The sequence below is a fragment of the Heliconius melpomene genome, chromosome 8 (genome assembly GCF_056956725.1).
Source record: "Heliconius melpomene rosina isolate 202511_hmr_F chromosome 8, ASM5695672v1, whole genome shotgun sequence".
In the NCBI taxonomy this organism is placed as follows: Eukaryota; Metazoa; Arthropoda; class Insecta; order Lepidoptera; family Nymphalidae; genus Heliconius; species Heliconius melpomene.
Window position 1 is genome coordinate 1,869,393 of NC_140396.1, and position 16,145 is coordinate 1,885,537.

Consider the following 16,145-nt stretch of genomic DNA (forward strand, 5'->3'; position numbering starts at 1 on the left):
ACAAAAACAAATTAATTTTAGAAATATTTCAAGAATGTAATAATGTAAGAAGTCGTATGGGAACCTTATTAAGTTTTAAATTGGTTCTTAACTGTAATAGGAAAGTTAGATGCTTGCAATAACGTTTTTTTAAATAAATATTTATAAAAAAAACAAAAATCAACCTGAATTTCTTCTCTCAATAGTACGACTATGTCTTTACTGATACTGATATAAAAAATTGCCTTTCGAAATCTACCCTCCTATTCCCATAACCCATAGATGCTTTCAAGCGGATCAAGTAACTGAATCACGCGGCTAATGTCGCTAACAACTACTTTAGTCCATTTTGTGCTCCGCTAGTGGTTTAGTGGGGATTGTTATTGATTATAAATATCTCGACAGGTACCTAAATAAAAGCTAATTATTTTAGGTTGTCGAGACAATTTTTTTTATATACTTTTACCACGCTTTTAAAGGCCAGGCTTGGCGCAGGAGCACTGTATCACTGTAAACACGACAAGTTGTGAGTTCGATCCCCATTCGAAGTAATAGAGGTTTCCAGGGTAGAGGAATGGAGGTTTTGGTGTACGGGATACAGGGTGAAGCAACAAAGTCTCACTTTCACTATTTTTGAATTACATTTTACTAGCAGCATACAGACGGCTTCGCCCGCTAAAACCTATTTTTCAGTTATAGGTACAAAATCATAATATACTCGTATATTGATGAATAAGCTTAATAACTAACTGAACCAGCCTCAGCATGAAAATGGAACAAACATCCATCCTCATAAACATTTATAATATTAGTATCATATATAGGCAAACACAAAAAATAACTAAATTCCCCATTTCACCTCCATAATTCTCATATGATACGAAAACAAAGCAGCATATTCCAGTCACGCGCTGTCCACGGACACTGGGCGTATTCATGGCGATACCCACCCTTTTATCGCTTTTTAAAATATTTCACTGAATAAATATTTGTGCGGTCAACCGGAATTAGGCTGTCGAGTTACCCAATATTGACGGGGACAGTGACAAAGGGATGATACGTGTTAGTTTCCTTAGAAATTATCGTTTTCTTATACTGTCAAAATAAAAATATTGTTTTTTTAGCTTCACACTTCAGCTGTATATAGCAGCAGGTCGAGGAAGCCTGGTGTGATGAGGTTCCGTTCCACATTTTTCGTCAAATTATATAGACATCAACAGTGAGGAAATTGAAAAAATTTATTCCCCCGACTTAGACTTCATGTTTTTAACGTAGAGAACCTATATTGTATTTTTTTACGCTTAAATCATATTTCGCATGTCGCACTTATCATGTCAGCAGAGGAGAGAGAGAAAATGAAAATATCTCATTTCCCGAGTGAGAATCGAACCCAGACCAGTCAGTACAGTCACACGCTGCGCCTATTCACCGCAAGGGTTTCCTAAAAAACTAGCAAAAAAAATTGTAGAACAAAATAAACCATTTTTCACAATTGTAATTCTATGTATCTATATACCAGCCTACCCAACAAAAATGGGACAATTTATTTAAAAACATCTTTGATTTTACAATACTTTTACCTACCTACTATTTGTTTTAAAAGTTTCAGAAATTGCTATTCTCAAAGCCTATACACAAATTGTAAATTAAATTACGGACAATCAACAAAATTTACTTTCGACCTCATCTTTCCAACAACACTCCAGTAGCTTCCATTTAGTTTCACAAACACTGGTGGTAAGGGAAAGGGCTTGACTTTGATGAGGAGGATCTCAAGATATATCGATTTCTCTATTAAGTGTACCTACCTATTTACCTTGATTGTTTTGTGCCTGACGGGTATTAAGGTTGCTGAGAAAAGACTGCTGAAAATTGTCTGAACGGTTGACGGTCTACTTCTTATTTGGGAAAATAATATATTTTCATTTTCTCGCTATTTTCTCGCTCTGTTTATAAGGGAAAACACTATGTTGAGCTCCGCCAATACCTCAAGAAGTGCCTTAATGAAGAACGTAGTGTCTCAACACTTCCTAGGTGCCCTGCTATATTTAACAGGTACTTGTAGGTACTTACTTTAATAGTTCGACATTATGTATGTATTACAAACAGACGCATGCCTCGACAGCACAGCGAAAAATGAAAATATTAAATATTTCATTTCCTCGAGTGGCCTTATAAGTTTATATTTTAAAATTATATTAATTTATTTGGTCTAATAATGTATCTATAGATATATATAATTATTATTTCGTTATTTTCTAACAACTATTAAAACAAAATACGCACATTTACACCTAATCTATGAAAACCATGAGAATAAAATTTTTTATTTCTGTATACATAAGCTAAAAGTACTATTAGTAATTATAACAGAACCTAAATATTCTGTTGGTTGTTGTTCAATATTACCCGTCACGTACAACAAAAATGTTTTAGAGCGACGCAGCTTGCTCGTCACTTGTTGGTGCCCATTTAACGCGTCTGGGTACGATACGATACATGCGATTTTTAATATATGAATACGTTTTTGGTTACGTATACGATACGATTTTTGATATATTAAGATTTTTAATATTATACGTATTTTATCAATGGATAAAATATATTAAATATGTTAATAGATTTTTTTCTTGTTTAAAACAATATTAAATTGTCGATTTTTTTTAAATAATTATTTCTTTTGTTCCTCTACTTCTTGTAATTATAGTTAGACCTAAAGAACTTATACAGTACAGATTCTCTCGTAAAATTACAACAAAAAATTGTTTTTACGACACTCCGTTCCGTTCGCTTGATCACATTTCCGTTCCCCACTTTCCGCCGAATTCTGGAGACATTGCCTATTTCTCTCTGCCTCGTTACCAGAGTGAAGAAATGGAAATATAACATATTTTGAGGGCCCCTGCGCCACATCTGACTTCAAAAGTTATATTTTAAACACAAATTATAAAATCAACAATATCATAGATCGCACCGTATACTGTAAACATCACCAAAATCGTTCCAGCCGGTATTTAACCGCGCGCACGGCGTATAGGTACACTGGTACAGGGGGCGGCAGATAAATAACGAATCAGACAGATTTACGATCTGCGCAAATTACGTGGCAATTATGCATAAACACGAAAATTAAAAGTCAATGCTTGTTCTGACGTGAAATGTTTGAGAGCTAATTAGAGTTTATGCCAGTTTTGTAAGCATTTTTTTGTAATTTACCCGTGTTTATGTAAAATGTGGGAGAATAATAACGTTTTGTTAATATTTTCTCTTTTTTTTGTTGTTAAATATGTATAGAAAATAAAAAGTCATTTCAAAGTCGATGTATAAAAACACTTTCTTTTTTTTTTGGCTTAGTCTATATTCTTGAAATAGAAGGGTAGGCAGAGTGGACCAGGGGACGTAGTTGAAAATCACTCCGTTACCAATTAAAACACTTTCAGACGAATTCCTGAGGCATTGTCTGCTGATTGGCGGAACTCAACGCTGCGCTTTGCCTCTTTACCAAAGGGAGGAAATGATAATATTAAATATTTCATTTCCTTTAATGAAAATGAAACCCACAACCTGGTACGCCTTTGCACCACGACTAGCCTCTTCACATATACCAAATACATGTCACCTGAAGCCTGTTTAGTTTACATAAAATCCCCTAGAGATAGAATGTAATAATACAAATTAGTTATTAGTTTGTATTGCGATATTGAATCCAATATATATTCCATAGTATATATTGATATTAGACACCAATAGAAGCTAAATCAAGATTAGACAGCCAATCAGTCGCGTGCTGTGACAACCCCAAATGGAATTTAATAATAATGGAATTTACGTATTAGTTTAACAAGTAAGCAGTTCGATGATCGCTATATCATAGCCATATGCTGTCAGCTTCCTGATAGCTTTTCGTAAAATATTTCGCAGCGTTGAATTACGCCACTCAAAAAATATCTCGAGAATTCAGTCATAAATGGAGATCTCTTATCTCTACTCTCTTTGCTCTGGTACACAAGGCTTAAAGGTTATTAAACTTTAAATTAATAATTAAATTCATTTGTGTGTGTGATATTATAAAAAAAATATTCCTATCTGTTAAAAACAATTTACAAGGATACTGGTTTGTTTAATAAGCGGATGGCATGGGGGTGTCTAATGTGCTCGTTAAAGAGCCATTTGAATGTTTTTACATGAAATGTAGGCGTGGACATGGCGGTTAATAAAAGGGCCTCGGTTGGATCTAAATGGTTCAGTGGTAAAATTGTTTTATTTTAAAGGTGGCCTATTCAAATTCCAGGTTTAGCATGTTTATACTATTTATTATACATACATTTTGTTGAAACATGATTAATTGTGCTTGTATTAAGTATATCTGTCTGTATTGTACAAATGAAAGCGTGTGGCTGCAAGCGAGACAGGTTGTGCGGCGTTTAGTTACGTCACTCACCACGTAATGCCTCTAGAATTCAGTGGAAATTGACGAACTGAAGTGTCATATTTGAATGAAGTGCTTTAATACTAGGTTCCCAGGTTCCCTCGGCCTACCCTGCCATGTGAAAAATATAAGTAGTGACTAAAATAATAAAGTAACGTAAGATATAGAAAAACAGATCTAAGAAAGTAACTATAAACTTTTTGGTAATCTCATTTCACTTTTATAGAAAACAGAAGTTTTAATGTCAGATATTTTTTCTTTCTTTGAGCAAGTTGAATATTATAAAACTAGATAAGTTAATGAACTCCGTGTTAATTATTTGTTCACAGAAATGGTTAGTTTTTATATTGAAATAGCTAAAAATTTTCTATAGAAATTATTATTTTTAATTTTATAGAAATTATTTATTACCTATTAACACATTCCGTTTCCATTAAGACGCTTCCTTTCTCTACTTTCCCCACTTTATCGCGTGATAAAGAAAGAGAGTAGAGTTCTTTACATCTCGAATGGCAGAACTCTGTGCTTTCGCCTCGTTACCAGACTAGCGTAGATAATTATATGTTAAATACCATTTCATAAAATTATTTTTATTTTCCTTCTTAGGGACTACTTTGGTGGGAATATTTGGTAATAGTAATTGCAATTTTTATTGGATGCATCTTCCTAAATTATTTTGTGAAAGTTATTAATGGTAACTGTGTGTTTTCTTTTATTTAAATAAAACACCCGGTTTTATCCGAATTTCAATCCATACTATACTTATATAATGTTTATTGCAGAACGACGAATAGAACAAAAATTTTATCAGAAAATTTCAACACATCATTCCGTTCAAGCACAAGAACCTTCAATAATGGAACCTCTAAATCCTAAAGACGAGTCAAAATTATATACGAGGATAACATTTGTGAATAAAAAAGAAAATCTTAACAGTAAGGTTTCATGAAATTCTAACAAAGATTCATATGAACAAAACTAGGAAGAATATCTTAAATAGTTTGTATTATCGCAGGAAGTGTCCAGAGTTTACCTGCAAACGGTTTTAGAAAGAAAAATATAATTTCTATTATAAGCGATGAAATGAATCTTAATTTATCAATGCCAATTACACAAATAAACCAAAATATAACAGAAAATGATTTGGAAAATTGGATCCAAACATTAATATTTGAAAATTTCATCAAACACTATGATGTAATTTAGTGTGTCATAAAATAAATAATTGTCCTTCTTTAAATAATGTATTTTTTTTAAATACTGTCCTTTGTAATTCAATTACTTATAATATGAATTTGAAAATTTATTTTCAAAATAAAATTACTTAGCGTGGGATTTTCTTAGGTTTGAATAGGAACGACATCAAAGAACCTATGCCTATTTTTCTTGTTAGTAAAATAATCTAGACATATGTCAAATGTCATATGTCTAATGCTAGCTGTCAATTGTAAATTGAGCGGCGTCGTGCAAAATCTGTTATTAAATTAATATTTAATATTGTATAGTTTATTAGTTGCATTTATTATTGTTTATTCAATGTAAAGGACATGATATAAGACATAGTTTACTGTGATACCATATCCTATAAACAAAATGACTTCTATTATAAAATTACACTGCCTTTCTGGCGTAAGAGACGAATCCCCGCCGTGCTATGTATTACAAGTAGACGAATTCAAGTTTTTATTAGATTGTGGATGGGATGAAAAATTCGATATGGACTTTATAAAAGAATTGAAAAGGTACTACAGTACCTTTGAGGTTATGCTACAAAGAAAAAAATTACAACATTAATAAGCCTCAATAAATATTTGAAAAATCTTATAATTTTTAGAATATACCACACATAATAGATTCTGTTAAAGATAGTAGATAAAAAATATATATTTAAATTATAAAGAATATATTGTTTCCAGGCATGTAAATAGTATTGATGCGGTACTTCTATCACATGCAGATCCTTTACACCTTGGAGCATTACCATATGCTGTAGGACAGCTTGGTCTCAATTGTCCTATATATGCAACACTGCCTGTTTACAAAATGGGACAAATGTTCATGTATGACTTATACCAATCACACAAAAATGTCTCCGAATTCGAACTATTCAGCTTGGATGATGTAGACACAGCATTTGATAGGATAACACAGTTGAAATATAATCAAAGTGTTGATATGAAAGGTAAGTCTCAAAAATGCTATGGAAATTATAAATTTAACTAGGAACCCAATGTTAAAACACTATATTCCCCACCACTCATTATGAAATGTCTGAAAGCTAAGGGATCTCCCCTAACATCTCATGATGAGTTGTGGGACTTAACACTTCTTGTTACCAGAGCAACAAAATGAAAATAGTTCATTACCCTAATTAGAAGTTGAACCCGCAACCATTGTGCTTACAAATGCTCAACTGCTTTGCCACTATACCACAATATTCACAATATACCACAATTTCTGTATTATAATATTATAAAAAACTTAAATATCTTCTTACAGGTAAAGGCCTAGGACTTCGCATTACACCATTACCCGCTGGTCACTTACTCGGAGGCACAGTATGGAGAATAGCGGCACCAGGGGAAGAAGACATAGTTTACGCTCCTGACTTCAATCATAAGAAAGAGAGACATCTCAATGGATGTGAAATTGAAAGAATAATGCGGCCTTCTTTGTTACTTTTGGGAGCTATGAATGCAGATTATGTACAGCAAAGGAGGAGGTTAAGAGATGAGAAGTTAATGAGTGAGTATATTGAAACAGATTTTTATATAATAATAATATTTTTTTATACTTCTGTGATTATTTTCGAATCCTCATTAAGTTTCAGTGTAACCTTAAGTAATGTGTGCAGTACTTATCTCGAAATTAAATGTAAATTGAGAAATGAAAGATTGTTTGATTTATAACACAATTAAGGCTAGATTATCTCTTAAGCTCTCTCTCTTATTTTTACTTTGTGCCATATCCCATATATAGAAGGATAAGCAGAGGGGAATCTGAACCTATTGCTTAGACACACACTCCATTCTAATAAGATGAAAACCACTCCATTTTCTCCTTTCAGCAACCATACTAACAACGCTCCGAGGCGGTGGTTCAGTACTTGTATGTACAGATACAGCGGGTCGTGTGCTAGAACTAGCGCATATGTTGGATCAGCTATGGAGGAATAAGGATTCAGGACTTGTGGCTTATTCACTTTTGCTACTGTCCAACGTCAGTTATAATGTTGTGGAGTTTGCTAAGTCGCAGGTGATTTGCTGGGTTTTTTGTGTTTGTTATTCAAATACTGATTCATGTTTATTATTTCTAAAGTATTATTCCACACTTAGAAAAGAAAAATACTTTTTAGAAAACATGTAAAAATTTTAACATAGCGGGATTTGAACTCATACTTGGAAATTGTCCAAGCACTCTGACCACTATGCCAAACATTCATATATGCTTGTTACAACTTATGAATGTTGTTTCTGAAGATATCAGTTGGCAGCAACTTCATTTTATATCATGGAAAGTACTCTGATATTTTCAAGCAAGTACAAAAAAATATTTTTCATTTTCTATTAAAATATAAAAATTTAGTGAATATAAGCTTACAGCTTTTTTTACAAACTTAATTCAACAACCATTAATTTTAGATAGAATGGATGAGTGACAAACTAACACGAGCATTTGAAGGTGCCAGAAGTAACCCGTTTGCATTAAGACATTTGCATCTATGCCACTCAGTAGTAGAAGTAACACGGACTCCTGGACCTAAAGTAGTGTTAGCTTCCTTCCCAGACCTAGAAACAGGGTTTGCAAGAGATTTGTTCCTACAATGGGCTCCTCATGCTCAGAATTCTATTGTTTTGACTGCTAGGTAAGCATTATAAATGTACATAATATTTAAATAAAATAAAATGTTAAAGAATATAATAATAGTTTATTATATGGTCCCATACCATGTAGCTGCTCTATGCTCTGTGCAGTGATTGAAATAAGAAAATCTAAAACAAGGAATTAAGAAAAGTATCTAATTTTGTCGTAATTCATGAACCTTTAAATTCAAGAACCTTTTACCTAAAACACAAAAATATCTTAAAATAATAGAAAAAACTATTTAAAGGACATCTCCAGGAACACTAGCAAGAGATCTAATAGATAAAGGTGGAGACAGAACAATAGAACTCTTAGTGCAGAAACGAGTAAGACTGGAAGGTGCTGAGTTGGAAGAGTTTATGCAACAGCAAAGATCAAAACTCAATAATTCTGTTAAGTAAGTATTGTTTCTCCAGAAATTACAGGATATTAATTATTTTTTTATTTATTTTATGTTTATATTGTATTTTAATTATTTAAAAATTATACCTCTCATATTATCAGAGAAGAAGCCGGCGGCATATCCTCCGACTCAGAATCAGACGGTGAACTAGAGATGTGGGTGGTGACCGGCCGCCACGACATCCCGGTGCGCAGTGACTCGCGACCCTCCGGCTGCTTCAAGACGAACAAACGACACCACGCCATGTACCCCTGCCACGAGGAACGAGCCAGGGCGGATGACTATGGGGAAATTATACGAGTAAGCTGTGAACACACATCCACATATATAATAATGCATCCACAGATGTGATTACGTTGTATCTCGCATATAGCTAGGCAGAGTGTTAAGACCAGGCAACTTAGTGTTAAGACACTAGTCCAGTCTCTACTTTCCGGTTAGCGGAACTCAATACAGCGCTTCGTCAGAATGAGAGTAAATGAAAGCATTAAATAATTAATTCTCCCAAATGGTAATCGAACCCTGAACCGTCGCGCTCACATTCAAAAACTATGCCACTGCGTAACAATGGCCTCATAAATATTATTTAATATTTATTTAAATATTTTTATAATATTATAATATTTATTTTTCAGCCAGAAGATTATAGATTAGCTGAGGTCACGGACGCGGACGGGGAGGTCCGCGATGTGCCGCCAGCACCACCACAGAAAATTGAACCTGAAGGTGGCCTATTTTTTTTTCTTTATGATTTTCTAGCAAAACAAGAGATTAAAATAATTTCACAATGATCAATATGACGGCCTCATAGTTTTACTCAATGTTTTATATTCATGAAAAATAAAGAAATTATCTTTTATTAAATCTAATACCTTTTTTATATATATTACAGAGGAAATAACAGAAATACCAAGTAAATGCATATCTTCCATGCGCCAAATACAAATACGTGCAAACATTCAGTATATAGAGTTGGAGGGGCGCTGTGACGGCGAGTCCTTGTTGCGAGTGGTTGCCCACGCCAAACCTAGAGCCATAGTAGGGCTTAGGGCGGGGAGTGGAGCCCTAAATACATTAAGGTGAGATAAGTTAAGAATATTGGATATTGTCTATGGCAGTATACAAAAAATGTAGTTAAAGCTTAGGGCTGGGAGTGAGATATCCATTGCAATCGCAGTTAATTACAAAAAAATCTAAATATTTACCAAATTTCTCATAGAATACTTTCTTTCTTTTCATTGCATGATAGTGTCAATGTTAACATATTCATTCAAATAACTTTGTCACAATTAAATTTTTGCGTAGATATTTTAGTTTTAACAGAATGCAGATTAAACTCATCTAAAGAAGTGCCGCGTCTCCCTAATTATAACGTATTTACAACATCTCAGCATATTAACCAAAACGACGGTGTAGTTTTCTACGTCAAAAACACTCTTAATGCCAATACCCAGCAAATAAGACTTACGCAAGCTACATGTTTACAATTAAACACTGACGACACAATGATCCTAGGGATTTATAGATCGCCTTCAAATCCTAACGCAACGAACTTTATAAGTTCCTTGAGTAATCACTTAGAAACTATTAAGTCATACAAAAATATTATTATTACGGGAGATTTAAACATAAATATTATATCTAAGCCTAATGAGAACTCGAACGACTATAATAATAGACACAATTACCTTTTAATGTTATCTACGCATGGGCTTGTCCCTGGGCATTCACGTCCAACTCGAGGTGTTAACTGCTTAGATCACTTCATGTTAAAACTTTATAAAAATAGATATTCATCATATATAGCAGTCATTAATACGTCTACAACTGACCATTCTACAATTCTATTAAAACTTTCTCTGCTATGTAGTGTTAATCGATGCCCTAAGACAAAAAAGTTCACTGATTTCAGCAAGGCTCTTTCGATGTTAGCTGAAAAAAATTTAACAGCTTTGTTATGTTGTGAAGATCCTAATCTTGTTACTGAATTGCTTATTTCTAAAGTGACAGAGTCATTGAACGAAAGTTCTTATGTAAAACATATCCCAAAGAAAAATCGTTCTATTAAACCGTGGATTACACCTGGCATTCTGCGATGTATCCGGAACAGAAACCAGATGAAAAAAAAGCTAAAAAATAACCCAGATTGTGAAATAATGACAATCGCTTTTAAAAGATACCGTACTCATTGCAACAATTTAATAAAAAAGGCTAAAAGAAAATATGATAGTGAACAATTAATGTCATGTACTAAAAATCTAAAAAAACTCTGGGACAAAATTAGAGCCATAACTCCTTTAAAGCCCTCTATGTCAAATTGCGATAGGCTTTTGAATGTAATAGTAGGGGCGGCGAAGAGGGGACTTTGTGGAGTCATTCGAGCGCATCAGATTAAGATACTGGGGATTCCTTGTACTCGGTTACGTACTTTCACCAAATATGAGCTTCCTATGTATGGCCGCGCCTCTAGGATAAAGGATCAGATTAGTAAAAAAAAATTGATCATCGGACATTCTCGAGCGCGTCAGATTAAGATAGGGTAAGTTAGTTACATGCTAAATCGTGTATATTCCACTAATCTGACAATTTGAATTTTGTAAAAAAAAAACGTTATCTGGACATTCTCGAGCGCGGCTAATTTTTTTTTTATTTTGAAGGGAATCATTCAAGGATTACAAAAAACCAATAATCTGACAAATTCCCCAAACCGAAGTAATAGAAATTGATTGATAAAGTTTAATATACCTAAGAATTGCATATATTCCTCTCACCGTATTTCTATTCTTATCACACTCTTTTTTTATTTATTGGTCCCTAACTCATCAATGAAGATGATAAATAAAAAAAAATACTTGAAAAAAAATTTTTTTTTGTACTTTTTTTTTATAAATACAAGTATTCTATTTCAAATATACATTCTTTTAGTTACATTCTATTTCTTGAGCTTTTCTATTGATTGCGTTCAATGAATAAAAAAATTGAGGCCAGTCGTGGCGCAGTGGCACAAAGTGTGACAGTAAAACAGACTGGTTGTGGGTTCAATCTCCATTCCAGGAGATGAAATATTTATTGAAATTTATATTTCCATTTCTTCGCTCTGGTGTCGAGGCAAAACAGTGACGTTAAGTGCTGCTACTCAACACTCAATGCCTTCAAAATTTGGCAGAAAGTGGGGAACAGAGTGTCTTAACCTTAGGTTCCCTCTGCCTACCCTGCTGTGTGCGGGATACAACGTAAAGCTGACTTGTTTCTTGTATTGGTTTAAAAAAATATTAATAATTGTCAGATTAAGCAAGTCCCTTCAGATAATCGTCTGATTTTGAGATATCACGTCTAGGGCATGAAGATGAACCATATACATCTTAATCTGACGCGCTCGAGTATTTCAAGATGACGATTTTTTTTTGCATTTTCAAACAACGATTACGAGCTTGCGTCACATCCAAATCGTCAGATTATTACATAAGAGCTTTTTTTTAGGTTCACTTAACACCCCCTTAGAAAATCTGACGCGCTCGATAATATTTTTTTTTTTGCCATTTTTAACTCTTACGTACGACCACCTCCACCACGGAAACTGTCAGATTAACATATTTTCATGCTTAAGAAGACGTAGGCAATTGATGATATCAATATCTGACGCGCTCGAGTATGTCCATGGAACAGTTTTTTTTTACATTTTTGAAAATCTATAACCCCTCAACCCACCGGTGAAACGAAATTTTTTATATGACATTTTTTTCTTGTTATCATCTAAGCTTCGCAACCCAATAGGTCTCCATGACGCTCGAGTGACTCCACAGTTTGCTGCTTCGCCTCCCTAACTATAAAACCAACTCCAACAGATTCCGTGAATTATATTAACGATTACTTTGCGAATATCGGAAAACAGCTTGCAGATAATATACTTTTAAAATTAACTAAAGAAAATAACATTCAACCTCTTATAAAATCTACGTCATTTTCTTTCGTACTGCTTGATTCGGACATTAAAGAAATAGATTCCATTATTATGAATTTGAAATCTGATAGTGCCCCTGGTTGGGATAACATTCCAACGACATTTTTAAAATTAGCCAGACATATCCTTAGCCCTATAATCTGTCATCTAGCGAACCTATGTTTCAAACTAGGAACCTTCCCTACTCTATTAAAACAATCAATTATAACACCAGTTCACAAGGGAGGGGATAAATGTAATATTAATAACTACAGACCTATTTCAGTTTTACCATCTATTGCCAAAGTTATAGAAAAGCTACTAAACTCAAGACTACTTAATTATATGGAAAAATTTAATATTATCTCTAATTCACAGTATGGCTTTCGACGCAAAAAAAGTACTGAAGATGCCATTGTGACACTAACTTCTCATATTTCCGATAGTATTGATAAAGGCAAGAAGTGCTTAACCGTCTTTCTAGACCTAAAAAAAGCCTTTGACACAGTCTCCGCTCCTATTCTGCTGCAAAAACTTGAAAGTGTCGGTATAAGAGGTACTCCCCTGTTATTATTTCAAGACTACCTAAGTAACAGGAAACAGCGAGTAAAAATTGGTGAATATACAAGTAGCGACTGTCCCGTAAGCTTCGGTATTCCCCAAGGAAGCGTGTTGGGGCCATCTCTATTTTTAATTTATGTGAATGACTTGCTAACTATGAATATTAAGAATGGTCAAACTTTTGCTTACGCAGACGACACTGCAATTGTCTTTTCGGGTCCTTCTTGGAACGAGGTAAAGCAAACCGCGGAAATGGGACTAGCAAAAGTGTCTCTATGGCTTAAATCTAATGTTCTCACACTTAATATAGACAAAACCAACTACATTTGCTTCACTATCAACAATAGAACTCAACCCGGAACTAATTTTATACTAGAATTGCATAACTGCCCGTATAGTAATACTTCTGCATGTGATTGTGCCCCTTCGATCTTGAGTAGAGTTTCTACTACCAAATACCTTGGTGTAATGCTTGATCAGCGTTTATCATGGCATACACACATAGACTATACAAGTACGAGAATTCGAAAACTTATATATAACTTATATATGGGTTTTTAAAAATCTGAGACATGTAACAAATAAAACAATACTAATCCAAATCTACGTAGCTTTAGCTCAGTCAGTATTGGGATATTGTATCTCTGTATGGGGTGGAGCATCTAAAATAAAGTTCCTTCAGATAGAAAGAGCACAAAGATCCTTGCTGAAAGTTATGTTTTTTAAACCTTTTAGATTTTCAACAGAGTGTATATACTCTAGCTGCGACTTATTGTCTGTACGAAAGCTATATATATTAAATTGTGCTTTGAAGGTTCACAGAGCTGTAGTTTTTTCAAACAACCTGGAACAACCTAACAAAAGGAGGTATGTCCCAGCTTATACTCCTCTTATGAAAACTAAATTTGGTAACCATCAATTTGCAAACCGAAACATTCAACAGGCACACATAAACGCACACACACACACACACACACACCACCCACGAACAGACAAACACATGCACACATTTTAGCTTAAATTGATCTATATACATAAATTTAGTTATTTATTATTATTGTTTGTTTTCTATATATTTTGTATTGTAAAGTAGCTATAATTATATCCCATTTATTTTTGTTTTTGTTTCCATAATGAATGTATGAAGTGTTATGGAAGAGCGGGGCCTCCTGTTACAAGTACTAGTATTGTACTAGTTACTTACTAGGCTGGTCTCATTACTTTCTATGTAGCTATATAATATGTGGAACTGAAATAAATATTTTTTTTTTTTTTATTTTTTTTTTTTTTTTAACATCATTCATTTACTTGATGGATGGAATCTACCTATTCCTATTAGTGGAATGGTGTAATTTTATTAACAAAACCTGTAATTTTTAATTTAACTGTTTCAGTAAACACTGTGAGAGTGAAGGTATCGAGAAGATCTTCTTGCCGAAGCGAGGTGACACAGTAGATGCTACTACGGAGTCGCATATTTACCAAGTATGTATCATTTTTATATGAACGTATGTGATTAAAATTAACTCCTAAATGTTGTTTTGTCTTAAAAATAAAAATATTTTTAGTAAATTATCCATTAGCGTTCAGTTTTTTTAGGGGTAGGGTAGGCAGTGGGAACGACGAAATTTAGCGTTAAGTCAGTCCGTTCCCATTAAGACACTTCCTTCCCGCAAGATTTTTTTTTAATCTCAAGATTAAATTGCGCAGCCATCTACAGCTAACTTCAGGGCGGTCACGACTTGTTGACCATAATACTGAAGTTAAGACATGCCATATTTCATTTATGCCAGAGACATTACTCTCATCTTTTGAACAAATTTTATGTTTTATACTGATTCCTTAATTGATATATTATTTTCTTTTCCAGGTAAAACTAACAGACGGGCTAATGTCGAACATGTCGTGGCGCAGTGCGGGCGACGCGGAGCTCGCGTGGTTGTGCGCCGTCGTCACCGCGCCTAGGGCGAGGGAACCACCGCAACAAATGGAACTGGGTGAGAGTGATCTCTATATAGATAAAATAAGATGGAATTTCTTACTGCAAGACAACAAGAAGAAAACTACCGCAACACAGAAAACAATGTGAGTGTGGACTTATGATTAAAATGAGAAGGAACTGCTTGACATTTCATAATAGTGTTAGTGCCAGTTTAAAGTAAGTTTTAAATGACAAACAATACCTTAGTAATTAATGGCTTCACTGGGCAAGTGCGGGTCTTAGAGTGAATTAGTGGTTATTATAGTCTTGTATATTATGATTTTTTTATTGTAAATGTATCTAACATAACGACACAAATTTGAATTATAAAATTAAATTTAATTCCACACAGAAGAAGCACCAGACGATGAGATGATGTCCCTAGAAGCTGTGACATCCGGTGGGTCAAACGCAGTGGCCCCACACTCCGCCTCTTTCATCAACTCGGTGCGGCTGTCGGAGCTGAGGGCGGCGCTGGCGAAGCTGGGGGTCAATTCGGAATTCTCGTCTGGTGCTTTGGAATGTTGTAATGGCACTATTGCTATACGACGGGTGAGTTTAGTTGTGAATTTTAGCGGTTGGTTTTTGAAAGGACATAATGTAGGGCTTTAAGTATTATTTTGTATGTGAAGTAAGGTTAAGAAGTAGTTGACAATGTACGACGGCAGTGGGTTCGATTCCCGGAGCAATGAAACATTTAATGTTCTCATTTCCTCGCTCTAATAACAAAGCTAAGCGTGATGTTAAGTTCCGTTGAGATGAAAGCATAAAAATAAAGTAAGCATATTTGTTGTTTTAGTTGGAGAATGGGCGAGTCGCTTTAGAAGGAGTGCTCTCAGAAGAATATTTCAAAGTGCGAGAACTATTGTACGACCAGTTTGCTATTGTATAATATATGTATAATTATTATTATAAGGCTGATTAAAATATAATTTAAATAAATTTATTTCTTTTATTTATCCAAAAAATATAACGTCTATAAATGTAA

The 16,145-nt window shown here is 34.1% G+C and overlaps 1 protein-coding gene across 1 annotated transcript; it reads left to right on the forward strand.

Moving 5' to 3' along the window:
- Positions 1-5,835: 5,835 nt before the first annotated feature.
- On the forward strand, positions 5,836-16,099 carry Cpsf100 (cleavage and polyadenylation specificity factor subunit 2). The gene is made up of 13 exons (XM_085189081.1): positions 5,836-6,150; positions 6,325-6,590; positions 6,908-7,153; positions 7,476-7,663; positions 8,050-8,273; positions 8,520-8,669; positions 8,777-8,975; positions 9,311-9,401; positions 9,568-9,754; positions 14,571-14,661; positions 15,047-15,173; positions 15,510-15,709; positions 15,957-16,099. The coding sequence occupies exons 1-13, from the start codon at positions 6,002-6,004 to the stop codon at positions 16,047-16,049; spliced, it is 2,211 nt and encodes a 736-aa protein (XP_085045207.1). The 5' UTR covers positions 5,836-6,001; the 3' UTR covers positions 16,050-16,099.
- The last annotated feature ends 46 nt before the right edge of the window (positions 16,100-16,145 follow it).

Bases quoted from the DNA above. Each gene is read 5' to 3' on its own strand.
- Cpsf100 (XM_085189081.1), top strand. From the start codon at position 6,002: ATGACTTCTATTATAAAATTACACTGCCTTTCTGGCGTAAGAGACGAA. The intron at 6,591-6,907 runs GTAAGTCTCAAA...ATCTTCTTACAG, and splicing joins TCAAAGTGTTGATATGAAAG to GTAAAGGCCTAGGACTTCGC. The intron at 9,402-9,567 runs GTGGCCTATTTT...TATATATTACAG, and splicing joins ACAGAAAATTGAACCTGAAG to AGGAAATAACAGAAATACCA.